At 41.9% G+C, this 27589-nt stretch overlaps 1 protein-coding gene and 1 pseudogene across 1 annotated transcript; one reads left to right on the top strand and one right to left on the bottom strand.

Annotated features, from left to right (window-relative positions):
- The window catches only part of LOC138958045 (monocyte to macrophage differentiation factor 2 pseudogene), a 4353-nt pseudogene extending 1865 nt beyond the window's left edge, over positions 1 to 2488 (bottom strand).
- A 64-nt stretch (positions 2489 to 2552) lies between these two features.
- LOC138958044 (angio-associated migratory cell protein-like) lies at positions 2553 to 26960 on the top strand. Its single transcript, XM_070329092.1, has 13 exons — positions 2553 to 2615; positions 4022 to 4167; positions 6439 to 6540; positions 7091 to 7237; positions 7992 to 8134; positions 9635 to 9788; positions 10337 to 10435; positions 11361 to 11554; positions 19399 to 19472; positions 23849 to 23939; positions 24469 to 24629; positions 25250 to 25349; positions 26204 to 26960. Exons 2-12 carry the CDS (start codon positions 4038 to 4040, stop codon positions 25323 to 25325), a joined length of 1371 nt encoding a protein of 456 aa, XP_070185193.1. The 5' UTR covers positions 2553 to 2615; positions 4022 to 4037; the 3' UTR covers positions 25326 to 25349; positions 26204 to 26960.
- Positions 26961 to 27589: the final 629 nt, after the last annotated feature.

The raw sequence follows: 27589 nt of genomic DNA, 5'->3' as shown, positions 1-27589 counted from the left end.
ACATTGTTGCAGTCTTTAGGCAGCATATTGCAAAAAGGATCAAAAGGGAGAAAGTCTTAAAATGGACGTAGATTTACACTACAGAGGTCATGAACAAACAATCAGAGAAAGGGGCTTTTATATGAAGAGAAGCCATAGCAGTTCCACTGAACTACTAATAATGTTAGTGAAGGTGACTCAATGTTTCAACCTGTGCTTTAAATCTAAGATGCATGAGCTTAATTGAGATCACAGAAACCACAAGAATCTTTACACCAAACAACTACTATGCATCATTTATAGCTGATCCGACAAAAGAAGATGGACACAGACGGCATAGTAGTGGAAGAGTGCACCAACAAACACAAAACAGTGCCAGATAGCGTGAGCAAAGGGTATCAAGCCATCACTCTTGAAGAAGAATACGCCCACTACGTAGGTGAGTCCTCCCAGGGACAACTCAAAGATCCCGGACGATTCCTTCATGTCGGCAATAACCAGGGCTGGACAAACACCAATGACGAGGTACAGCACTATTTCAACCCACTTGAACCGCTCATGGAAGATGTACTGGTACAAAATGCCACACACCGCCATAACCCATACCACAAACAGAACCTCTTCTGCCCATGAGTGGAAATGTTTCAGAATCAACCAAGGCGTGTAAGAAGATGCGATGAAGATGTAGATAATGGCTCTGTCTCCTATGTGGAAAAAGATCCTCCAGTCTCCGAGCCAGCCGGTGTAGGAAACCAGGTGGAAGGCCGTTGACATGGAGAAGAGAGCAAACAGCGCCAGACCATAAATGATTGCGACCGTGGTATGCAGACTTGTGGTAGCCAGGTACACCATGAAGATCATAGCTCCCAGACTGGGTATCACCCAGACACCATGCGTCACAACGTTGGCAATATGCTCCACCTCTGTTGGCCGGTATGCCTCTCCAGGACCAGCTCTCTCATTCTTCAGTTTGTCCAGATCAGCGCTGGAAGAGATATTGCGGATTAGTCGGAGAGCCATGTTGGAAGCTGGACTGAAGTCAACAAACCACGTAGTCTTCACAGTCCGCCACTTCTAATGCAGGCTGTACGGTTGTTTGTTGGAAAATGGGTTGTGCCTGTCCATTATTTCTGCTACTTCTGCCAAGTCCACTGACGATAGCTTTGAAACGTGTTGCTTCACTTCATTGATTCCGCATTCGGGTTTCAAGTGCGGACACGTTGCACATCTTAATCTTATCATATGATGACAGTGGCCAATGCCAAGAACTTCTCATGGTGCTGGTTAGCCATGCCAGTGGTGTTGTGGTTAGGAATCTTGAGGAGTTGTTATTAATGTTAATGACTTCTACAACATTCTGCGACTTAAATTGTATCTGTAGTAATTTTGATCTGTAGTGTTACATAATGATGACATGTGTTTTACTTGTTATGGCAGTTGTAATATTGAATTTGAAACTAGACCATCATTTCTGAGAATGATTCAAATACTGAAAATATCACAGAGAGGCCAGCATATGACCATTCAGTCTGTTTTCAACTGATGTTTTGTTTTTCACACACAACTGTTGCAATACTTTTGCAATGACAATGTTAGCAAAGTCTTTCACACACATGCATGATGCAACTGTTGCAATGTTAGCCGAGTCTCCTTTCCTCCTGTTCTGCGCGGGCCTGGTCACGGATGCGTTCCCTTGTCTTCATGATGGCGTACCGATTCTTGGATACCGACGTCCTTGCGTACAGAAAACCAGCCAGCCCAACCGAAACGATGGCAACCCTGCACACATACACATGTACAAAGGACACTCAGTTATTACTATTAGTGAGTTATTTAATTGCTTTCAGCAACATGGTTTGTGTGCACATAGTTTAAATTTGTCCCATGTGTGTGTGTGTGTGTGTGTGTGTGTGTGTGTGTGTGTGTGTGTGTGTGTGTGTAAGAGACAGATAGAGAGAGAGAGGGGGGGAGGGGGAGTACTACTGGCAGCAGAGTGAAAGAAAATCAGAAACCAATGAATACATTATTACATGTCTCATTGTCTGCCGGTGAAACAGGTTTGCCACTTTCCAAGCAGTGCTGTCTTCAGAATCAACTTTAATTTAACTGCATTTCAACGACAGCAACAACCTTATATATATATGCACAAATCAACATGACCTTGGATTGAATGCAAGTATTCCATGGGCTGACTTACACTTACAGTTTTACACCAATCTAATCGCTAAAGGAGTAAAGCATCCACTGAATCAGTTCTGGTTTAACTGTTAAGACTCAAGTTATGTATCGACCTTTTAGTTTTACTAGTTTCAGAGAGACATAACGAAAAAAGAAATGTGACATTTGCAAAAAAATGGATATTCTGAACACAAAATAATGAATAAACAGACAAAGCGTTTTACCATCCTATGTAGATCTTCGGCACTTTCCCCAGGCGCATGATTGCGTGCTCCGTTTTATGCAAGTTGATAACCTTCTGTACCGGAAGTTGACGCTGAGATCTCCTGCGTATGAGTGCCGAAAAGGTTTACGTTCCGGCAAATAGACACCGGAAGTCTCGCGTGGTTTCGAAACGTGCTGAGAGGAGTGACATGTATACGAAAGAAAGCTAAATTTCGCGAAGGAACTTGGGAATTGTAAGTGTTGTTACAACATTTTGTTACCATTATCATAAAATAAAAAAACACATCTGATTTGGTGTAAAAGGGACAACAAGCGTACCTTTTCGCCTGTTCCTGCCGATTCAGAACACGAAGTGTTGTGACTTATTTTTGTCTTGTTCAATGTGATGTGTTCAGATTCGGAGTTCTAGATATATAGATTGAGAGTGAGAGTGAAAAGACTATCTCATGATGACAGGAAAGATCTTCCAGTCTCCTTGGTATGAAATCGGGTAACTATGTCCAGAATTAGTGCCGTGGAAGGGATATCACATACTGAAAAAAGTGAACACTTTGAGTTTGAGATTCATTCCGCGATATCATAACCCTAAGGCCAACAAAAATAATAGTCTGTTTACGGTAACATAGGCACACAAAAAATAGGGTCAGTAGGTCAGGATTTTTTTTCCCCAAAAAAACGTATTTTTAAGTTATTTTGCCAAAAAACAAAGATTTTTTATTTTTATTTTTTGTTATTTTTTATTTTGTTCCCAAATGCCATAAAAAAGTCTAGGGTCGCGCGAAAAAATAGGGTCGGTCGGGATACTGTAAACAGACTATTTTTTTTGTGCCTAACAGTAACAGTAACTGGGGCTCAAATACACAGTCATCCAATGACTCTGCGGTTTTGTTAAAGATGCAGTGCCTGAGTCACAGCATGGAGAGAAAAGATTTGTCTTTTTGTCGCAGATTATGATGTAAACAGCCAAGAGTTTCCAAAACCTATCTCACAGATCAATACCTACACATACCTTTTGTGTTGTCAGCCAAATAAAACTACATGCGATTTGTCGGATCTTTCACATCTTCTGCCGAATAGTAATTAACATTTCCCGTGAACACATTCTGGAGCTGAAGCCTGTGAGCGGTATGCCAAAATGGACCCACATACCATCTTTTACAGTTTTCTTACGTAATCAAACACAATGCCTTGACGTAAAGTACCCAAAATAGAAATAATTCTCCCTCATGCCAAGATGAATAGACTTGTATGTTGGCTGTTGATGTAATGAGTTCACATGCAAGACCTCCTGTGAGCCTGGTCAAGGGCGACTCTTCCCTGCCCGGAGGCAGGCCAAACTTAATTCGTAAACAGATTGCAGTGTTTGACTCTTTGCATGAAAGTCAATAAAACTTGGTATTTTTTCAAACGAACATCTGCCTAAGGCATGACTGAAAGTCCTAGGGGCTCTGTGCACCTGAACAAGACAGGTTCAGTAATTTAAAGTAAAGTAAATTTCAGGGGGGGAGGACTGTATTGAGAGCAGTTACCTGAATCAGTGAATGGTACGGGAATAAAAATGATGGTGTTGTATAGAGCTTTGGTTTTATTTGTTGTCGACATTTTATGTCATTTATTTCTGTTTTCCTTTTTATGACAGAAAGTAAAGGCAAGCCATGGACTCTGAAAACAATAACAATGTCATTGTCAACGTTTTTGACGATGAAGATGATGAAAATGAAGATGAAGGCCAGGCTCTTGACGAAGACAACATTGTGAGAGTGATCGACCTGCCGGAGAACCGAGGTAAGTCATGACTCGTACTGCTATCAATCTGTTCACAGGTTTACTTTCATGTTTTTTTGTATTGCTCAAAAGGGCAAAACTTCACATTTTAAGATATATTATTATGATATTGATAATGGGTGCATTTGGATATATAGAGAATACTACATGGCTTGCTGTGTCGTACCAGATGTACACGAGTTGTTTTTAATATTGAACTGCGAGCGAAAGCGAGCTGTTAACTATTTGAAAAAGCAACGAGTTTAAATCTGATAAGACACAGCAAGCCATGTAGTATTATGTGTATCCTACACACTGTACTTACGTGTATTTTACTGAAAATGACCTGCAGTCGAGGCAGCTAACTTGAAGACGCTTGTTTTGGAACCTCGGTCTCTTCTAAAGCCTCGTGCAATCTATAACGTCAAAGTAAAAAAACGTCACTCTGAAAGTGTGGCGTGACGTGTTAGTTCTACAACTTCATCGAGGGTAATTAGCGAGCGCAATTTTTTTTCTCTTATATAATGACGTTTGTCTCGGTGACTTTGGCATCATAAGCAGTAGAAAAACAGGTCCTTGTCAGACTTGCTTAACATGACCTCATTTACATGATATACACACGTGGGATTTGAACGATTATGATCTCACGGGTGTCTCTCTCACGTATGTAGGATAAATAATATATATACAGTGGAGTCCAGCTATAACGAACCTGGGTATAACGAAATCCCGCTTTTAACGAACTGCCATTGATTTCCCGGCAGACAGCCTTCTATTTCTTACTTGTTACTTTCCGACTACAACGAACCTTTTGAACTCATTTGCATAACGAACCCCTCTTATAACAAACACGTTTTCATCGCCCCAGAGCCGTTTTGTCTCTAAAAGTCACAAGGCTACAACGAACTGATGTCAATAATTGTCTCCAAAGACAAAAATACACAAACACAAGTGCACATCGCGTGATGAGCGAAATCTGAACAAACCGCGGGAGGTGCACGGAACAGCCACAGCCACTGTGTTTTCACTATTCCAATCAGCTGCTAAGCTATGACTGTGCTCAGTACACACCAGTACACATTGGGCACAAACACGTTTTCATCGCCCCAGAGCCGCTTTGTCTCTAAAAGTCACAAGGCTACAACGATCTGCGTGTGCGGCGAGATCACAGGGCAGCTGGGTGGCCTTGTTTATAGACACTCAGCGACCTTCTTCCCAGGGGTCATTGACCTAGTTTTAGCTATGAGAGGTGGTTCTCCTTTCATATATGGCTGGGGGAAGGGAGAGAGAGAGAGGGGGGTAGCTGGCTAAACTCAGTGGGGTGTCTGGTGTCACTGTCAGCAGGAAGATCATTGAAGAGAAATAGAGAGGTGCACTCTTCCACACAGTTTCCAAGCATAAGTTGTCACGGCTTTAGGGTAGGCAGCGAGGAAGAGTGAGAGCGGTGTTGTGTTTAGTGTATTTCCGACTGAAGAGTGAAAAGTCACTGCCACAAGATCGGCATGCAGTCAATAAAGCCAGACAAAAAGAAAATAAATAACTTGATTATGACATGCAGCTCTATGCTGCTTTTTATTCAAACTGGTTTTCAAGGTTATTCTCGCAAAGCATCTGCACATGTGCCTCTGTGCTGTGTTTGTGTGGCTGCTTTCGTATGTCAGTGCATGGTGAGTGCCTTGAGGATTTATTTTATCTCTTCTTTTCAACACCATTCATACAAATCATTTTTTACAGAACGTTTAAAGAAATATTAGGAGTTTGTTGTTATTGTTTAGTAGCCACAAGAAGTGGTTAGCATAGACTCAATCCTGTTGTTTGTGTGTCTCTGTGTGAGTGTATGGGGGAGGGGGTGGTGTGGTCACCCCTCTCGTGAGGTTGAAAACTCAACAGCGAATTACTGATATATAACGAACTAAAATACATCTCCCTTGAGATTCGTTGTACCCGGACTCCACTGTAATATGTTCGAAGCCAGAATTTGACAGCCCAGCACATTTTCTCTTCTTTTCAACACTTTTCATACAAATCATTTTTACAGAACGTTTAAAGAAGTATTAGGAGTTTATTGTTATTGTTTAGTAGCCACAAAAAGTGATTAGCATAGACTCAATCCTGTTGTTTGTGTGTCTCTGTGTGAGTGTATGGGGGAGGGGGTGGTGTGGTCACCCCTCCCGTGACCGGACACCTGCAATGTACGGACAGTTTGCTATGGTCCAAGGGTGTCCGTTCATGAGAGGGACTGCTGTACTTGATTGACATATTGTTTCAACCAAAGCTGTGTGCGATTTTCAGATGGCGAGGATGAGATGGACACCGACGAGGAAGCAGAGGAGGCGGAGGGAGGGGAACCACCAGTGGAAGACAAAGCTGCCGTAGTCTTCTCAGCTCATACAGGTAATACGCCAATTCTGTCCATAATATAGGGCTCAGCGTTTAACCACATCATATTGGAAGGGTGCGCACACCTTCCCAGCACTGAGAATTTGGTTATCTGGAGCAGCCATTTAAAAATAGTCAAGCTTAACGCGCGCTGGTCTTGTATGACGCTTCTTGAGATTTTAATATGACGTCAATTCAGCTTTTGTCATCCCAGATCTTTTTTAATTCAAATCCCATGCGATTTTCCGGTACTGTGTTCTGTAGGCGTTTTGACTGACCTGATTTGTTGAGAAAACCAAAGAGATTTTACAGCTTGCACGCCAAAATGCAAGACGCATTGGACACAAACTTGTTGTTATTATTTTTTCTTTAAAATTACCGTAGATTTGTTTCCAACCAGTTTTAGAGCTGTGCTTTGTTAGGAAACAGAGAAAAACGCCTTCAAGTAAAAACTTGCCAAGAAGTGTGGATTGTTTGCTCCGGAACTGCAACGTCAATATGCCAAAACAAAGAAATGTAGCACAAAACTTTATAAAATTGTATAACATGTAAATTGTGATTCCAGAGAAGCCCCATGCAGAAGACGAGCCACCTGAAGTGTACGCAGTTCACGTGGATCCTTCCAACAGCGGTCTGGTCGTCACGGGGGGCAGGGACGACGCAGCCTACGTGTGGGTCATGAACTCTGGACAGGTTCTTTTTGAATGCACAGGTATAATTCCAATATGATATAAAATAGTGGACACTTCTTAATCGCCCCTTGTCACAAGAGCTCACAACGATGTACAATAGTGGGTCATGAATTCTGGAATGGTTCTTTTTGAATGCACAGGTATGATAAGTAATAATATAATAACAAAAATAGTGGAGACTTGTTCATCGCCCCTTGTCACAAGAGCACACGACGATGTACAATAGCAAAGTAACACACTTCCACATGCACACCTCTCTAGGACTACCAGGTTAGCTCTGCATGGGTCGTTTGATGTTGGTGTTCTGGAACATTGACAAGAAAACAAAAACAAAGGCAGTCTTTTTCTCATGTGAATATGATTTTTCTGTCTGTTTCTGTACCGCATGCCACCGCCTCTCTGCGTGTAATTGTGTACCAGTACCCAGTTTTCTCATTGACTCTGACTGGTTCAAGGAAATATGCATTTCCCCGAGTAAGAAGTCAAAATTCCAGAATGTGCCATTGTAAATGTCCTCCACATCTTCCTTGTAAAAATCACCTTCATCATTGTGATGTGTGATCATTCATGAGAATCTTCAGACAGTTGGCTGAAATCAGACTTGTTTAAGCTGCAAGGGTGTAATCATAAAGCAGTTACTGAGAATCAGGCAAAAGATTCATAGATTATTTTGGGCTCAAAGATAACTTTCAGACTATTTCACATGTCTCTGTTCCCATGCCTGTCCAGTGCTGTGACTAATTCTATTTGCCGTGGGGATTGCTCTGATTGCAGGCCACAAGAATTCTGTGACAAGCGTGGCGTTCAGTCACGATGGAAAGTACGTGGCGTCGGCAGACCTGGACGGTGTGATCAAGGTGTGGCGTGTGGAGACCAAGGAAGAAGTCTGGTCCTATGAGTGCGGGTCCGACGTCACGGTCAGTGAAAGTCTTTTTTTTTTTAAATTTCATTTCTTTATTGTCCATTTGCTGGGAAATTTGGGTTGCTTCCTCCCAGTGGAAAGCTAGCAGTAGAAGCAACAAACAGTCATTGTAGCCAGTGGAAAGCTAGCAGTAGAAGCAACAAACAGTGATTGTAGCCAGTGGAAAGCTAGCAGTAGAAGCAACAAACAGTGATTGTAGCCAGTGGAAAGCTAGCAGTAGAAGCAACAAACAGTCATTGTAGCCAGGTGTGTCGGTGTTTTGGTGTAATCAGCCACCTGCACTCATGGCAGAATGACCGCGGTCTGTTGAATGCCACATTCATGACACAATGACCCAGGTCTGTTGAATGCCACTTTCATGACACAATGACCCAGGTCTGTTGAATGCCACATTCATGACACAATGACCCAGGTCTGTTGAATGCCACATTCATGACACAATGACCCAGGTCTGTTGAATGCCACATTCATGACACAATGACCCAGGTCTGTTGAATGCCACATTCATGACACGGGGGTCGGAAATGGATACTGTTTCTGAGTCTGCACATAAAGTTGACTCGTGTCCAACCAGGATTGTAACTGGTGACCTGCAGATCACAAGTCCGGTGCTCAACCCACTGAGCTACCGGGCCCCCTTCTGCTGATCTCTATGGTCCAGAGAATCTTTGCAACGCCTTATGATCTGAATATGTCATGTTGGTTGAGTCCTTTTGATGTATTCATAACATTTTCTCTGATGTGTTTTCTAACTACAGTGGAAAAACAGGTCTTGAAAAGGAGGAAGTGGATTCACCTTTTAAGACCCCCAGTTTGAAACTTTCCCCTTGTTCATAGGCTTGGTCAATTTACACCCTTTTCAACAAACACTCCTTTTTAAGACCTGATTTTCTCAGGATTTTGGAGGTCTTGAAAAGGGGACAAACAGTGGATACAGTGGGACAAACAGTGGATACAGTGGGACAAACAGTGGATACAGTGGCATGTGTCACCTGCACTCGTTGCGGGAACACAGGTGTGGATCTTCATATAACTTTTACATTCTTTTGTTTGTGTGGCCAACAGTGGATGCAGTTGCACCATGCAGCCCATGACCTGGTGGCAGGAACACAGAGCGGAGAGACGTGGATCTGTATATAACAGTGACATTCTTTTGTTTGTGTGGCCAACAGTGGATGCAGTGGCACCATGCAGCCCATGCCCTGGTGGCAGAAACACATAGCGGAGAGACAAGGATCTGTATATATAACTGTGACATTCCTTTGTTTGTGTGACGAACAGTGGATGCAGTGGCACCATGTGGCGCCTGCCCTCGTAGCAGAAACACAGAGCGGAGAGACATGGATCTGTATATAACTGTGATGTTCTTTTGTTTGTGCGGCCAACAGTGGATGCAGTGGCACCATGCAGCGCACGCCCTGGTAGCAGAAACACATAGCGGAGAGACATGGATCTGTATATAACTGTGATGTTCTTTTGTTTGTGCGGCCAACAGTGGATGCAGTGGCACCATGCAGCGCACGCCCTGGTGGCGGGAACACAGAGCGGAGAAGTGTGGATGTGGAAAGTACCCAGCCAGGACTGGAGCAAGATGAAGATGTTTCAGTCGCACGGACACCCCTCGCTGTGTGGAAAGATCCTCGCAGATGGTTAGTGTATACGCTTATGCTAGCTTTCAATATTTTATTTTATTTCTCTGTTTTGTAATAGTTATAAACTTGAGTCCAGATGATATGTGGATATGCAGAGAAGGCTAAAAGCAACCTTGACTAAGGTGCAAATGGTGGAGTCTTGTGGCCGTCCCATGTTCATGAAAAAACCCATCTAGCTTGTGATTAACACAGAGGTGTTACAGGTATGTTGAATTGATGTGTGTTCACATCTTACAAGCACCTAGGGTAGAATTGCTTTAGTCAGTCGCACAAGCCTGTGCTTGCATGCTTGAGTGTGTGTGCGTGAGTGTGTCTGTGTGTGTCTGTCTCAGTGAGTGATTGCTTAGAAAGCCTAGGATGTATTGCAAGCAATTCTGAACAGTTAGTAAATGAGATGTATTTTGAACGAAGAAGAAGAAGAAGAAGATAAGGACAGTAAAATCTTTGAGTCTTGAGGGCAAAGGTAGTGTATGCATATGTAAGAAATGTTAACGTCAACAGAAGGTGTTGTAACAGGTGTATGTCAAAGTACAATGTGTGTGCAGGTAACAGTGCGTGTGTGGGTTACGCTGACGGAGCGGTCAAGCTGTGGGACCTGAAGACGGGCAAAGCTGTGCACACCTGGCAGCACGCCTCCCTACCTGGTCAGTCACCTGCTGTTGTGCTTTCATGTTAAGCGAGTATTGGACATCCAGTGTGAGTGAAGGAAGTGTGGACTGAACAAAAGTGTGTGACAAGGTGACGCAGTGATCTCCCTTCACAGCAGCTCTGCAGAGTTGTCTACCGGCCTTGTAATCTTGAGCGTGGGCTATTAATATATAAGTGAAGTGTGGACTGATCAAAAGTGTTTGACAAGGTGCCACAGTGGTCTCCCTTCACAGCAGCTCTGCAGAGTTGTCTACCGGCCTTGACGGCTTGAGCGTGGGCTATCTATCGTAGCTCAAAGTTTCTTGTAAGTCAGTGGCCGGTTAGATATCTGTTAATTGTAGATAACTGTTAATTGTAGATAACTGTTAATTGTAGATACCTGTTAATTGTAGATAACTGTTAATTGTAGATAACTGTTTGTGATGGGGTGGGGCTGCTGTAGTTTTGTAGGGCGATTAATTTAGCTCTAAAATCTCAATCCTGTTTAACTTGTTTTATTCCCAAAGGTGATTGTTTGTTGTGCTTCGGGCACTTGGTTACAAGCGAATTGACCAAATCCTTACTCGGCATGTATAGCACATATGTTCTCTACCTTGACGCTTGTCTGCTGGTTTTCTTTGGAAATTATCTGCTCATCTGGGACCCAATTTGCTTATGTTTTCAAATTACATGCTGTAAATATCTTGAAGGGAAAGAAGTTTGTGGAATTCATTTAGAAGTAACATCCCTTGAAAGTGTTCGGACATTACACCAGCTTTTGGGGAGATAACTCACACAAAATCTGGTGTCAATAATTGTTACTGTCTCTGGGGGTCACAATTTCTTCAAGACTTCTTCGATATATCAACAACGTTGTTTCTTTACAATCACACATTTCACATTGGTAAACTGAAGTCAATCTGCATTACTGTATGTGTGCAGAAGAGGAGGAAGATATGGCCGGTGGGGATGATAGTGATGACGAGGAGGTGGAAAAGGTGAAGGAGGGGGTGGAGGAAGAACCTAAAACGAGTCCCGTTGCCATCCTCAGCGTGGACAGCTCGGCAGATAACGCTCTCGTCATGTCAGGCTGTGCCAACTCTACCGCTAAGATCTTCAGTTTGTCGTCTGGAAAGGTACAGTTGACTACCCCACCCCCCCCCCCCCCCCCCCCCCCCCCCCCCTCTTTAAGACATCCAAAAATAGAAAACCAGGTCTGAAAATAGGTGTAATTTGACAGAGGTTAAAGGTGGTCGTCTACATTTTTGCTTTTTTTCAATAATCTTATGGTTAGATTTCGCTAAAAAGTTATGTCAGATGATGAATGAACCATGGGGAAAAAAGTTATAGAACAAAAAATATATGTAAAAAAAGATTTTATTTTTGGGTAGCGTGACTCGCGCTTCCAATATTTTGTTTTCTGTTTGCTGAGAACATGTGCTTTGCCTAAAAATACTGACCAATCAAATTCATGTCACTATGCTTATAGCCACGCCCAAACAAGTGCAGCAACAGTTTCACACTGGAGCGCTGTCCACGCTTTTTTTTAAACGCACGAAATGCACGGGATTTGAGAGGAGTTTTGCGCTTGGCATTTTTCAAATAAGGATATCCTACTATGAGTACTACGCTGGAATACTACAATGAATTTTCAAACGGGTAGCTACACTGGCTTCGTCTTTCCTGATCGAAAGGGGGTGTATTGTTAATATTTGTAGATAAAAGACTGTATTTTAATGGTCAAATGGCGATTTCGGTATAAAAATGTAGACCAGGACCTTTAAGAACAGAAAGTGTGAGAAAACAAGGTCTTTAAAAGGAGGGAGTCTAACAAGGGGGGTTCCACTGTAATTTGTTTGCTTAACGCCCAGCCGACCACGAAGGGCCATATCAGGGCGGTTTCCACTGTAATGAAATGTATAAAGACTGCGGTTGGAAAGGATAAGTGAGATAGATGACGGAAGGCTTTAGTTTAGGTAAAAAAAACTGTTACTTGCGTATGTTTCAAGGGTTATGCTTTACTCATGAAACCTACGGCTTAAAACCTGATCTTCCATTTGACAGTGTTCCCAGTGATTAAAAGATGTACAATGTGCAAAACCATGCAAATATTTTGGACTGTAAGTCTTCGCACACTATAAGAGATACACTTCATTCTAATATTTTTGCGCCTGATAAACAATTTCTTGTTCCCAAAGAACATGAGCATAAGGAAGCTTGGGCTTTAACTTTTTTTAAGTATATGTAGTATGACTGTTTTATTCTCTTTCCTTTGCAAAATCTTTATCCCTGGTACATTGAGTTATTTCGACTTACAATTTATCTCGATGACTTAGTTAAAAAACAAAGGATTACTGTACTAACCGATACAAAGACGACACGAGACTATAACGAATTTTTGCTTCTAGAAGCTTCATCAGGAAAAACAAGAACACAAAAGACAACAAAAAGCAGACGCAACACGGAACGAACAAGGTTTGTTAAGAAAATGGAGGGGAAACACGCAAAAAGGGGAAGGAACTCTAGGAACGGAAATGAATGAAAGGGGAGAGAAGTGGTTGGATGATGTCAAGGGCACAGGCATACAGACTAATAGTAATACACATTCATAAAGGGGGGGGGGGGGGGGGGAAATGACTTAGATTTTTCTCAGTAGCATGCAACTTGTTCAGATAAGCAGGGTTTTAATTTTCTTTTGGGGGGGGGATCTTTTGTTTGAAAGTTATGTGTCTGAGTACTACTGTGGAGTTTAATTCTATTGAGAATCAAAAAACAAGAAAGGTAGGTTGTTGGAACGTTTGTTATTGACAAAACAATATATTCACAGATATTTTAGAACGTCAGGGATGTCGTTAGGCGTCGGACATCGGACATATAACGATGAAAATCCCCAAATGTCCGATTCACATTGCCGCATGTCGGTCAGATGTCCTATCGTTTTAGCCTGAGCGTGGTCATTGTCCGATATGTACTTTATTCCTTCGGACAGCGCGATATTCGTCCATTTTCATTTCAAGATACAAATCTTCTAAAAGACCGAACGCTCTCGTGTTCAGCTGACACTGAAGTTGCCAGTGCCGCGTGCGGATCTTTTCTTTTGTCGGGAATTCCCGAACTGTTTGCGGTATGCGCCGTTTGGGTATAACCGTCTCGGTGCAGCGCACTGATCTAAAAATAGTGGATTATTTATTCAGGAGTACGGGAGACAACTCCAACTGACTAAATTTGTCGTCTGTTTTTGTTTTCGATACAAGACGAAGCACTGAATTATGCCGCTGAGAAAAAAAAAACCTAAAGCCTGCAAAAGATCAGCATTAGATCAAACCGATCATTTTGTTTTTCAACTTTTATCCAAATCATGCAGTTTGTAATCAAAAGTAAAAGCTCTGAAGTTGTTCATGTTGGTTTTTTTGTGTGATTTCTTTGAAACTAAACAAATACAACATTATACGCACACTGTGTTGATGTATTTACTATAGTGGGGCTCGTATGTTGCAAAATCATTCAAATCATGCAACAAACACCAAATTTAGCAAACATGAAGAGTTTTATGTGCTTAACAAAACCTGATACAGAGCCACCGCGAAAAATTAAAAAATAGGTAGTTTTTAAACAATTTTTCAAAATGGCCGCCAGTGTAAACGGTTGGGTATGTTAGGCATATTTCACTTCATGTGATTAACAGCAAATTTGGCGTAAATGGACATTTGCTTTTGCTTAACAAAACCTGATACAGAGCCACCGTGAAAAAAATTAAGAAATCAGTAGTTTTTTAACAATTTTCAAAATGGCCGCAAATGAAAAGGGTATTTAGGCATTTTTGATGCCACAAGACATTCTCTTGCAATAAAAACTAACACAAAAACATGTTTAAACAAAACAATACATGTATTGTTGGTGCAGAGAATGATTGGACGGTGTGGGTGGCAGGGTTGAAGAATTTGTGGATTACCTAAACTGTGCAAAAATAAATATATTGCACCAATTTTCATACCAAAACGAAAACATTAATTCCTTTGCTGTTGTATTCAATTTATGCTATTGAGGGCACTCAACTTGGCTAACTGAAACACTTTTAAGATAAAAGGTGGCCTTTACATGGGTTATTTGACTGCCGCCCAAATAAGGGTACCCCCAAAATAAAACTGATAAAAATTTAATGTATCAACTCAAAAGTCAACTAAAATTCATAATCGCTGTATTTCGAAAACGTTGTTTGTTCTCATTTGTTTACACAACTAGCACATTCCGGCAAGTGTCTATACTCAAAAGAAACTTTGGCAGTACTTGAAACAACCATCTGTCATATATACATGCGAAGTCAAAAATATGTGGGATGTAAGTCAACAAACCTTTGGCAGTTTTTAAAATATTATTTCGTGAAGATTTGAAAGTGTACTCAAACGGTTGAACTACGCCTCGTGTGTAGACACACATTCCTGAAAGTTTCAACGCAACCCACTTGGTCATTGCTAAAATACATGGATTTTAGTTGACTTGGGTATCCCTCAAATTTGACACATAAACATCTCATCCGTGAGATCGACACATATACATCAGTAGGTACAATTGCACAACACTAGAAATATGCAAGATGGCAAAATAAAACAACCTGTTCTGGATGGATAATCAAGTTGACTTTCTCTTTGTATACAACAGTGACCCAGTTGTGCCTTAGGAATTGTTGTCGGCTTTTTAAAAGGTACCCGAAGTTTTTGTCACATCTCTTTGTCACGTCAAGGGTATCCTTATTTTGACGGTGTAAATGATGATCTGAAAAAAAAATGTGCCAGATAGCGAAGATGCTGCGAGCCTTTAATGGCATAGACAGTTTGAATAAAATGACACAGGAATAAATGTTTGAGTTGGGGGTATGAAAATGGGTGAAATAATATTTTTGCACAGTTTAGATGCTGACAGTTTTCACAGGCATGCAAGCACATTTGCAGAGAGCTGTACTCTGCAGTCCTTCTTTGCAGCATTTGCAGATTTTGTTGTACAGCTCTTCTTACAGGCACACCTCATGAGTTCTCGGCACACGCTGGATACCTCTTGAAAGCTCGTCTAGAATGACTCCCACTTTCCAGCCTTGAACTGCCAGCCCACAGAGTTGGGTAGTCTAATAGGTAGATGGCTCTTCTCAATCTCATGTCCTGCAGCAGCACCTCACTTGTAAGGGGGTTATGGGCAATTTGGTAGCTCTTTTTACTGAAGAGGTACCGTCTAGCACTGTTTACACCCAGTACGTTGCTGGTTTTGTCCTACAAATGTACACCAAAAAGCTCTTGTGCACTCAGCTTACAAAGAGGAGAAGACAACATGAAGAAAGTTTGAGTGACGTCTTCAAATGCTTGCCATACTTCCCAAGCCTTCTGTTTCCCCAATACCATTGAAGAACGACATAGTGTCACAGCCTGTACGGCTATGCACAATGGGCAGACAGGGTAACTTTTCTTGGCCAATGGCTTTGGCAATGTGGCGATACACTTCACGAGCAGAAAAACGCAACACAGCTGGAATGAGAAGCAGACTGTCTGGCCTCCTCTACATCCATGGTGTAGGAAATCAGCCTGGGGTACCCTTCACACAAAAGATGAAATTAGTGACATTTTTATTTGAATGTATTTGAATAATGTTTACTATCTCAGAGAGTCGGTCAAAGCCGGGTTAGCAAGCCTTCACACAACAGACCAAAATGAAAGAAATTTTTATTTCATGAATTCGTATAATTCTTACTGTTTCAGGTTAAAAAAAAACAGTTTCCAGTGACCAAACTGATTCTGGAATCTTTCTGACCGCTACATTTATTCGCTTCAAACAGTCGCTAACAGAATTTGACCATAGTGAGGGTACGTTAAACCCATCAAATTCACAGAGGTCGCTCACAAATTATGTGCAAACATGTTCCAATTAATACAAATAAAAAAATCTTACTGTTAAGCTAGACAGGATGTATTAGGTAACAAACCTTGATACAGTAGTACTAGTGAAATCAGCTCCCTTCTGTGGCACCGGAATAATTGCAGAACGCTTGTTCCCATGAACCGGCATGTGGTGTAACTCTTGTATATCCTGTAAAAATAAAATTCACACCAATGCACGGTCAACTTAAAATAAGCAAAAGGATGAGAAACAAGCAACAAACCAAAATTGTAAAACTCAAAGAGCGGTACCTCTTCATATTTCAAAACCACTTATCTCATTTGATTAGCATAAACTGTATGCTTTTGTCTGTTACCTACCGTCTTTGAAAGTTTGATCACAACACTGTAAAGACATGGGGAGTGGAGTGTTTTTATCTCCAGCTGGTCATCCTACTATCTGGCCTACCCACACTCAGTTATTGACTCTACCCCTCCCCACCTCAGCTGTTTAGAGACTTATGGAAGTCCTTAACGTAGGCATGACTAATTATCATACCATGAACAATCTCTTTCTCCTCGCCTTTTATTCAAAGTTCGTTTAATCTGTTTAAAATCACCAGCGTGGCGATCATGATTTCCTTACTTGTGATCAACAGATAGATCTAGATCTATCAGCATCACAATCCAGCTAATGAGCTATTGCAAGATTAAACAAGCATTTCAGCGCTTCACCCGATGAATAACAGACCCCAGGGGAGAATTAAACAGTAAAATGATGTGACATTGGTGAATGGATGCGTATTCTTGAAAACTTACCTTCAGAAACGTTGTTTTCGCTCAAATCAAAACACGCAATGTTACGGAGGCCGCCATCTTGAATGTTCATTCTGCGGATATAAAAAATTCTAAAAACGATCAAATTAAATACCAGAACACAAAAATACCCATAATAGTATTTATGTCATGCATGTGTTTTCAGCAGACAACTTCTGGTGCATGGTAAACCATTGAATTTTACATTTGAGGGTTGTGAATATTTACTGCTGAGCGCTTTTGGTACGAATTTCGTCTGCTGTAAATGCAGCCTTTTATTCCCTATCAAAGACAAAAAAAGCGATTTCTGAAGTGGCTCTGTATCTGAAATCCCTTAAATAATTATAAGGAACAATATCACAAAGTATGATGTTTGTTGCAAGATGTGAATGATTTATTAGTGCGTCTGCAACATACGAGCCCCACTACTATATTATTGTGTGTGTTCTACAGCGCGCGCGCGCGTGGGTGTGTGTGTGTGTGTGTGTGTGTGCGTGGGCGCATGACTTTGTAACAATTCCATGGAATGCGTTATAAGCTGTTTGGCGCAAATTCATAATGTCCTATTACACTTTCTGAAAGCGGTCAAATGTCCTATTGATGCTGAAGAACTCAGGACATTTGTCCTATAGGTATGAATTTATAGCAACATCCCTGGAACGTTGGCAGTCTCTTTGTTTTTGGATTTAATTCTATTGAGATCTAATAGTAATACAGTAAAACCTGCATCTAGCGGACCCTTATTTCGGCGGACACCTTAGCATAACGGACAATTCAAGTGAGGACGGATGTATTTTACTCTTAAAAACACCTTAACACTATTGTGACTAGCATTGCCACGGCGTTAACGTCCTGCCTGCCCAAGCTTGCCACCAAGAAACTTCCCAAAAAGCAGTAACTGTAAAGAAATCTGTCTAGCAAGCTTGAATTAAGTCCAATCACCACCAAATTTTGTGTACTAATTCAAAAATGGATGCCCAGTTCAGTCGTGCTATTTATAAGTTTGTCACGCGATTTGTTTTAGCAAAGGGGGATAATTTGTGTTTTTTAACGTTTTTTTGTGTGTGTTTTATTTTCCACTGCTTTTTTTAAAAGTTATTTTTTAACAGAAAGTATTATAAATAATGTTATAACCAAACAAGGTGTAAAACCTATGAATTAGCTGAAATATTGTTAACATTGTACACAGAAATAAGGAGACAGTACAAAGAAAAAAACAAGCAAATCACGCATTCACTCACAGCATCCTGACTCAAATGAAACAAAACTGCATGACTAATGCACAGTTTGGAATTTGAAATTGTTTTTCTGAACATCAAGTTTTCGTTTTCATTTTTGAGTCACTTGAGAAAAAGTGACTCTATGTAATCGGTCAGTGTTAGTCTGTCCGGCCGGCCGTCCGTAGACACCACCTTAACGTTGGACTTTTCTCGGAAACTATCAAAGCGATCGGGCTCATATTTTGTTTAGTCGTGACCTCCAATGACCTCTACACTTTAACGATGGTTTCGTTGACCTTTGACCTTTTTCAAGGTCACAGGTCAGCGTCAAAGGAAAAATTAGACATTTTATATCTTTTCTCGGAAACTATCAAAGCGATCGGGCTCATATTTTGTTTAGTCGTGACCTCCAATGACCTCTACACTTTAACGATGGTTTCGTTGACCTTTGACCTTTTTCAAGGTCACAGGTCAGCGTCAAAGGAAAAATTAGACATTTTATATCTTTGACAAAGTTCATCGGATGTGATTGAAACTTTGTAGGATTATTCTTTACATCAAAGTATTTACATCTGTAGCCTTTTACGAACGTTATCAGAAAAACAAGGGAGATAACTAGCCTTTTCTGTTCGGCAACACACAACTTAACGTTGGGCTTTTCTCGGAAACTATAAAAGTGACCGGGCTCAAATTTTATGTGAACGTGACTCATTGTGTTGTGAATAGCAATTTCTTCCTGTCCATCTGATGCCTCATATAATATTCAGAACTGCGAAAGTGACTCGATCGAGCGTTTGCTCTTCTTGTTATTACATGTAATGAAAGAAAATGAAAGAACTAAACATGCATAGACACTCTATTTACATTTATATATAAACATGCACACATACATACAATAAAACTACATGTACCACTAACAAACAATCATGTAATTCATTTGGCTGTTGGGGTTTTTTTTCTCCAAAAAAATGTTAGCGCATTCATATTCATAAGAAAGGACACCTTGCTACAAAGGACAGTGGCAAGGCTCCCCAAGAGCGTCCTTTGCTCGCAGGTTTTACTGTACATGTATTTGCATTTCAGTTGGTATCAACATTCCACTGTGCTGTGAACAGAGATCAGGACAACTCTGTGGAGTGTGTGTCATTTTGCCCTATGTGAGTAAACTTGGTCCTTTTGGTTGGTTTTGTCTTCTTATTTCTCTTCTAGCAGAACCTGTGCTGATTTGTTTCAACTGTAACTTGTAAGTCAGAAGCATGCTTTATTTTGCTGGCCATCGATTTCCCTGGTTTTTGTTGGTAAAGAAAGGTATTAAACCCAGCAAAAGGATGTGTTTTTGTTTTACATAGTAATCATGTTAGAAGTGTCATGATGAGAATAGACTTATTCGGGAAATAACTGTGTCGGGTTTGTATGGGTTGTGAAAGAGTGAATGCCCTTGCTTTTAGTGCGGTAAGAGACGGGCGCAGTGGCGTGGTGGTAAGACGTCGGTCTCCTAATCGGGAGGTCATGAGTTTGAATCCCGGTCGCTGCCGCCTGGTGGGTTAAGAGTGGAGATTTTTCCGATCTCCCAGGTCAACTTATGTGCAGACCTGCTAGTGACTTGACCCCCTTCGTGTGTACACGCAAGCACAAAACCCAGTGTGCACGGAAAAGATCCTGTAACCCATGTCAGAGTTTGGGGGGGGGAAGGGGGAGGTGGTACGGTACTTTCATCCGCGTAACAGCTTCCATCGGCGATAGTTTATTCTCAATTGGCGTATTCTTATTTGGACTGAATGTTGCTAGTACGAAATTTGCCGAGTAGAACCCGAGGATGATAAGAATGCTGTCGGAAACAGCCGAGCAAGTGATTTTATGCTTGTTCCGGAATTTGTCGAAGATTTCCGAGCGCTTTCTTTGTTTTTACGGATCGTGCAGTTTCTAGACCACGCGCCATTTTGGTCACCATGCATCGACGAATTACGAAAAGCGAAAAGGCCCTTGCGGCCAAAATCGACTCAAGTGTGAAAAACAAATGGAATTTTGGTTGGCTTGAGGAGAGAGTGAAGACTTCGATCTAGTTGACGAAAGGCAAAGTCAAAAAAGAACACACAGTGGAGCTCTCTGTTAACGATTTTGAACACATTGGTGAGAAATTACTGCAGCTTCATGTGCACTGTTTTGTAAAGTTATAGTGTCTCCTGGTGCAGGTTTTAGTTGTGGAAAATGCCCCAAACCCTCAGCTTCAGGGGGCGTTGAGAAGAAGAAGTGAGGTAAGCTCTTTGCATGTGCTCCTTGTCTACGTGTTTCAGACGGCCTATGATGTCACGTGTGTCAGACACACCACTCGCTAGTGACTGGCCTATGATGTCACGTGTGTCAGACACACCACTCGCTAGTGACTGGCCTATGATGTCACGTGTGTCAGACACACCACTCGCTAGTGACTGGCCTATGATGTCACGTGTGTCAGACACACCACTCGCTAGTGACTGGCCTATGATGTCACGTGTGTCAGACACACCACTCGCTAGTGACTGGCCTATGATGTCACGTGTGTCAGACACACCACTCGCTAGTGACTGGCCTATGATGTCACGTGTGTCAGACACACCACTCGCTAGTGACTGGCCTATGATGTCACGTGTGTCAGACACACCACTCGCTAGTGACGGCCTATGATGTCACGTGTGTCAGACACACCACTCGCTAGTGACTGGCCTATGATGTCACGTGTGTCAGACACACCACTCGCTAGTGACTGCCTATGATGTCACGTGTTTCAAACACACCACTCGCTAGTGACTGGCCTATGATGTCACGTGTGTCAGACACGCCACTCGCTAGTGACTGGCCTATGATGTCACGTGTGTCAGACACACATCTCGCTAGTGACTGCCTATCATGTCACGTGTTTCAGACACACCACTCGCTAGTGACTGGCCTATGATGTCACGTGTGTCAGACACACCACTTGCTAGTGACAGCCTATGATGTCACGTGTGTCTGACACACCACTCGCTAGTGACTGGCCTATGATGTCACGTGTGTCAGACACACCACTTGCTAGTGACTGGCTATGATGTCACGTGTTTCAGACACACCACTCGCTAGTGACTGGCCTATGATGTCACGTGTGTCAGACACACCACCCGCTAGTGACTGGCCTATGATGTCACGTGTGTCAGACACACCACTCGCTAATGACGGCCTATGATGTCACGTGTGTCAGACACACCACTCGCTAGTGACTGGCCTATGATGTCACATGTTTCAGACACACCACTCGCTAGTGACTGGCCTATGATGTCACGTGTGTCAGACACACCACTCGCTAGTGACTGGCCTATGATGTCACGTGTTTCAGACACACCACTCGCTAGTGACTGGCCTATGATGTCACGTGTGTCAGACACACCGCTCGCTAGTGACTGGCCTATGATGTCACGTGTTTCAGACACACCACTCGCTAGTGACTGCCTATGATGTCACGTGTTTCAGACACACCACTCGCTAGTGACTGGCCTATGATGTCACGTGTGTCAGACACACCACTCGCTAGTGACTGGCCTATGATGTCACGTGTGTCAGACACACCACTCGCTAGTGACAGCCTATGATGTCACGTGTGTCAGACACACCACTCGCTAGTGACTGGCCTATGATGTCACGTGTTTCAGACACACCACTCGCTAGTGACGGCCTATGATGTCACGTGTGTCAGACACACCACTCGCTAGTGACGGCCTATGATGTCACGTGTGTCAGACACACCACTCGCTAGTGACTGCCTATCATGTCACGTGTTTCAGACACACCACTCGCTAGTGACTGGCCTATGAAGTCACGTGTGTCAGACACACCACTCGCTAGTGACTGGCCTATGATGTCACGTGTGTCAGACACACCACTCGCTAGTGACTGGCCTATGATGTCACGTGTTTCAGACACACCACTCGCTAGTGACTGGCCTATGATGTCACGTGTGTCAGACACACCACTCGCTAGTGACAGCCTATGATGTCACGTGTTTCAGACACACCACTCGCTAGTGACTGGCCTATGATGTCACGTGTGTCAGACACACCACTCGCTAGTGACTGGTCACGTGTTCACTCTTTCACAACCCATACAAACCCGACAGAGTTATTTTCAAACATGGTCTATAGTATTACATGTAGTAGAATGTTAATGTTGTGTTTGTTATGTTCAGGCCGTCGTATGGTGCTACAGCCACCAAACATGGTCTATAGTATTAGTAGAGTGTTAATGTTGTGTTTGTTATGTTCAGGGCGTCATATGGTGCTACAGCCACCTAACATGGTCTATAGTATTAGTAGAATGTTAATGCTGTGTTTGTTATGTTCAGGGCGTCGTATGGTGCTACAGCCACCAAACATGGTCTATAGTATTAGTAAAATGTTAATGTTGTGTTTGTTATGTTCAGGGCGTCGTATGGTGCTACAGCCACCAAACATGGTCTATAGTATTAGTAAAATGTTAATGTTGTGTTTGTTATGTTCAGGCCGTCGTATGGTGCTACAGCCACCAAACATGGTCTATAGTATTACATGTAGTAGAATGTTAATGTTGTGTTTGTTATGTTCAGGCCGTCGTATGGTGCTACAGCCACCAAACATGGTCTATAGTATTACATGTAGTAGAGTGTTAATGTTGTGTTTGTTATGTTCAGGGTGTCGTATGGTGCTACAGCCACCAAACATGGTCTATAGTATTAGTAGAATGATAATGTTGTGTTTGTTATGTTCAGGGCGTCATATGGTGCTACAGCCACCAAACATGGTCTATAGTATTAGTAGAGTGTTAATGTTGTGTTTGTTATGTGCAGGGCGTCCTATGGTGCTACAGCCACCAAACATGGTCTATAGTATTAGTAGAATGATAATGTTGTGTTTGTTATGTTCAGGGCGTCATATGGTGCTACAGCCACCAAACATGGTCTATAGTATTAGTAGAGTGTTAATGTTGTGTTTGTTATGTTCAGGGCGTCATATGGTGCTACAGCCACCAAACATGGTCTATAGTATTAGTAGAGTGTTAATGTTGTGTTTGTTATGTTCAGGGCGTCATATGGTGCTACAGCCACCAAACATGGTCTATAGTATTAGTAGAGTGTTAATGTTGTGTTTGTTATGTTCAGGGCGTCATATGGTGCTACAGCCACCAAACATGGTCTATAGTATTAGTAGAGTGTTAATGTTGTGTTTGTTATGTTCAGGGCGTCATATGGTGCTACAGCCACCTAACATGGTCTATAGTATTAGTAGAATGTTAATGCTGTGTTTTTTATGTTCAGGGCGTCATATGGTGCTACAGTCACCAAACATGGTCTATAGTATTAGTAGAATGTTAATGTTGTGTTTGTTATGTTCAGGGCGTCATATGGTGCTACAGCCACTAAACATGGTCTATAGTATTAGTAGAATGTTAATGCTGTGTTTTTTATGTTCAGGGCGTCATATGGTGCTACAGTCACCAAACATGGTCTATAGTATTAGTAGAATGTTAATGTTGTGTTTGTTATGTGCAGGGCGTCGTACGGTGCTACAGCCACCAACAGTGGTGCAGTGGAAGTGTGGGATCTGCCGACCTCTGTTGTCAGACATACTCTCAAGCACCCAGTAAGTCCTGATTTTTGTTTTCCAGTGCAGTATATTTTCTCTAAAGGCACTGTCCTTCCCATCAAAACTGCTGTTGCATGTAACAGACCTTGGTCATCGTGCCACAAGTTCCGGTGGCTGATTGCACCTAAACACGCACACTCCTGGGTAAGAGCGACTCTTGTTGATGCTAGTTTTCCACTGGGAGGAAGCAACCTGAATTCCCAGTATTGGGACGAAACAATATGAAATTAATCAGATGAAATACAAAACATTATTGAACAATCAGCTTGGCTTCCTCTTGACACTGACGTCTTGGACCATACAATCAAAGAGAATATGTTTGGTACAAGCTTTGGCCAGGGAGACGTCTAGGTAACATTTTCGGCTACAGATTTGCGTTCATCACCGTTTTAATTTTGACAAGCGTAATTTTTCGGCTAAAGATTTGCGTTCATCACTGTTCGAGTAATGACAACTTTTGGGAGCGTCTTGTCAGAAGTGGATATTTTGTTTAATGTCGTGTGTAAATAATTGTTTTGCTGTGCAGGAAGGGGTGTGTAAAGTGAAGTGGTCGTCATCGTCACTGCTGCTCTACACGGCCTGTCTGGACGGTGTCGCGCGCGTCTGGGACGCTCGCAACGGTGCTTCCAAAGCCGTGCTGACGGGTCACGCTAGGAACAGCTGCATTCTGGACCTGGACGTTACAAGGTAAAAATATTTACCGTAAAGAGATACATGGGTTTGGATAGAATATTGTTTTGTAAAGAGATATATGGGTTTGGATCTTGGTTTCTTGTGCTGTTGACGTGTGGTTTGTGTTGTTTTATGTGCACATTAAAACAAGGTTTAAGGGGAATGTTATTATGTAAGAAATAAAAAGTGAAGGGAGTTGCACATGACATTATAAAATGGTTGTTAGCTTGTTGTCAGATCAGGTTTTATGTCGGGAAGAAAATCGTCCTCTTTTTTATCTTTATCAACCGAGGCCAGACCTAACCTAGCTTGTTATGAATTAAATCTGGTGAAAATGGTGACAATCCTTTTTGGCGAGATGTCAGATTGCTGCGCACTGGAAGTCGTTACAGAGGGAAGGTAAGTCGTTACGCAGCAGTGCTGTGCTTCCTGTATGCAGATTTAGGTCAAAGTCTCTGCTTTCCTTTTGTTTAGTTACCTCCCTTTGACCATTTTCCTGTATATCTCTGTGGAAGATACAAACACATACTTATTGATAACCTTTTATATTATCTCTCTCTCTTTTTCTCTCTATTTATTTATCTTGAATACACATGCACATAATTATTTACTTCATCTTTGTCATTTTTTTGCAGAGATGGAACCTGCTTGGTATCTGCATCTGAAGATGGAACAGCTCGTGTGTTTGACTTGAGATCCATACAGTCATGATAAATGCACTGTTTGCAGCTTTTTGACTCACATGCGAAGCAAAAGTGAGTCTATGTACTCACCCGAGTCGTCCGTCCGTCCATCCCCCCCGTCCGGACGTCCGTCCGTCCGGACGTCCGTCCGGAAAACTTTAACGTTGGATATTTCCTGGACACTATTCAGTCTATCAGTACCAAATTTGGCAAGATGGTGTATGATGACAAGGCCCCAAAAAACATACATAGCATCTTGACCTTGCTTCAAGGTCAAGGTCGCAGGGGCCATAAATGTTGTCTAAAAAACAGCTATTTTTCACATTTTTCACATTTTCTCTGAAGTTTTTGAGATTGAATACCTCACCTATATATGATATATAAGGCAAAGTAAGCCCCATCTTTTGATACCAGTTTGGTTTACCTTGCGTCAAGGTCACAGGAGCTCTTCAAAGTTGGATTGTATACATATTTTGAAGTGACCTTGACCCTGAACTATGGAAGATAACTGTTTCAAACTTAAAAATTATGTGGGGCACATGTTATGCTTTCATCATGAGACACATTTGGTCACATATGATCAAGGTCAAGGTCACTTTGACCCTTATGAAATGTGACCAAAATAAGGTAGTGAACCACTAAAAGTGACCATATCTCATGGTAGAAAGAGCCAATAAGCACCATTGTACTTCCTATGTCTTGAATTAACAGCTTTGTGTTGCATGACCTTGGATGACCTTGACCTTGGGTCAAGGTCACATGTATTTTGGTAGGAAAAATGTGTAAAGCAGTTCTTAGTGTATGATGTCATTGCTAGGTTTAGTTATTTGACCTTGACCCTGAAGGTCAAGGTCATGTAAAGGTCAAGGTCAAGCATGTGAGTCGTATGGGCTTTGCCCTTCTTGTTTTGGATTAAATGCATGAAATTATCCCCTTCTTCTCATCATGATGTGACAGAGTTTACATGATTTTTCACACATAATATTGGTGTGATTGGTACTTTTGTAATCTTCAAGTGATCAATTGTTGATATTTTAATGGCTTTGTAAATCTCAGTTGAGATGTTTCTGTGCAACAGGCTACCATCTATGCTCTTGATAGAGAGAGGAAGTGTGTTTGAGTGGTACTATGCATTTTACGTGTATAGGGAGAAATGGTCTGTGTATAAGTCAGTGTGATGCTAAGTTCCGTACAGTTGTGTAATATTGAAATTGAAGCCATGACAAAATCATGTGCAGACCTATTAATAATTGCTGTATTTTTTAATGCTTCAAAACATACAGAAAGTCCTGATATGTAATGGAATTAATTGAAACTGGGTCAGTCACAGTGAGTGAGTGCTGGCATGGCCGTTATTCCGTTTTCTTACATGGGTTAGGGATTGTATATTAACAAAAATTAAGCATCTTTATCCTAATGATGCTTCACACAAGTACAGTTACTTGTTTGGCGATCGATCACAGTAAAGACTTGCTAGAGGTCTTAAACAGCTGTTGTTGAGTTCAACTTTATGAGAATGGCTCAAGACTACTGCTATGTCAATAGGTTCAAGATTCAATCCAAGAATGTTTCAAGAACTTGGCTAATGTGTAGACTTGCTTCAGTGTCAATGTAGCTGGTGGATGTGATATATCATGGCAAATAAACCGTAATCTGAAATACACTTTTTGTTTCGCTTGTTGGTTCTGTATCTCTTGGACATTGTGTTGTCAGGTGTGCAGTGAACAGGTTTGAATACTGCATGTGAGAGAGGATGGACACGTTTGTAGCTTGTATGGAAAGGAGGTGGCCTGGATTACTTAAAATCATTGGACCATGTAGGCTGCCCATTACAAACAACTTAATATCTATATTCACATCTTTTGTGGTGAGGTTATCACTCTTGGGGAATGGACAGACCCTCTGCATTCCACATTTTGATAATATAAACAGGAAGGTTATAACCTCATAGTGTAAATCATCAATTGCCTAGTTAATGAACCCTTTCTTAGGTACCATTGGTGGAGGACGCAACAATACAAAACGTTTAGTCCATGTTCTAAGCAATGATGTCAGGCTAGTTAGTGACATCAGTTTAGAAAAGAAAAACATACAAGTAATGAACGACATGGTAGTTATGGGTTGGGTTGGGTGCCAGCTTCTGAAAACATGGTCACATGGTAGGCTGCGGCTTAAATTCATACACCTCAACACTTTTCTGTAGAGCTGTGGACTTAAGTAACTCTCAAATCTTCCTCTTTAATTTTGCATTCTGTACCATACCTTGAGTGGTGGCCCAGAACACACCCAAAG

This window comes from Littorina saxatilis, linkage group LG2 (genome assembly GCF_037325665.1).
Source record: "Littorina saxatilis isolate snail1 linkage group LG2, US_GU_Lsax_2.0, whole genome shotgun sequence".
Taxonomy (NCBI): Eukaryota; Metazoa; Mollusca; class Gastropoda; order Littorinimorpha; family Littorinidae; genus Littorina; species Littorina saxatilis.
The sequence above is the reverse complement of the archived record's forward strand: the minus strand, read 5'-3'. Positions and strand labels throughout refer to the sequence as shown.

Excerpts from the sequence above, each read along its gene's own strand:
- LOC138958044 (XM_070329092.1), top strand. The coding sequence starts at position 4,038 with ATGGACTCTGAAAACAATAACAATGTCATTGTCAACGTTTTTGACGAT. Across the intron at positions 7,238-7,991 it reads GGTTCTTTTTGAATGCACAG|GCCACAAGAATTCTGTGACA; the intron begins GTATAATTCCAA and ends CTCTGATTGCAG. Across the intron at positions 8,135-9,634 it reads AGTGCGGGTCCGACGTCACG|TGGATGCAGTGGCACCATGC; the intron begins GTCAGTGAAAGT and ends TGCGGCCAACAG.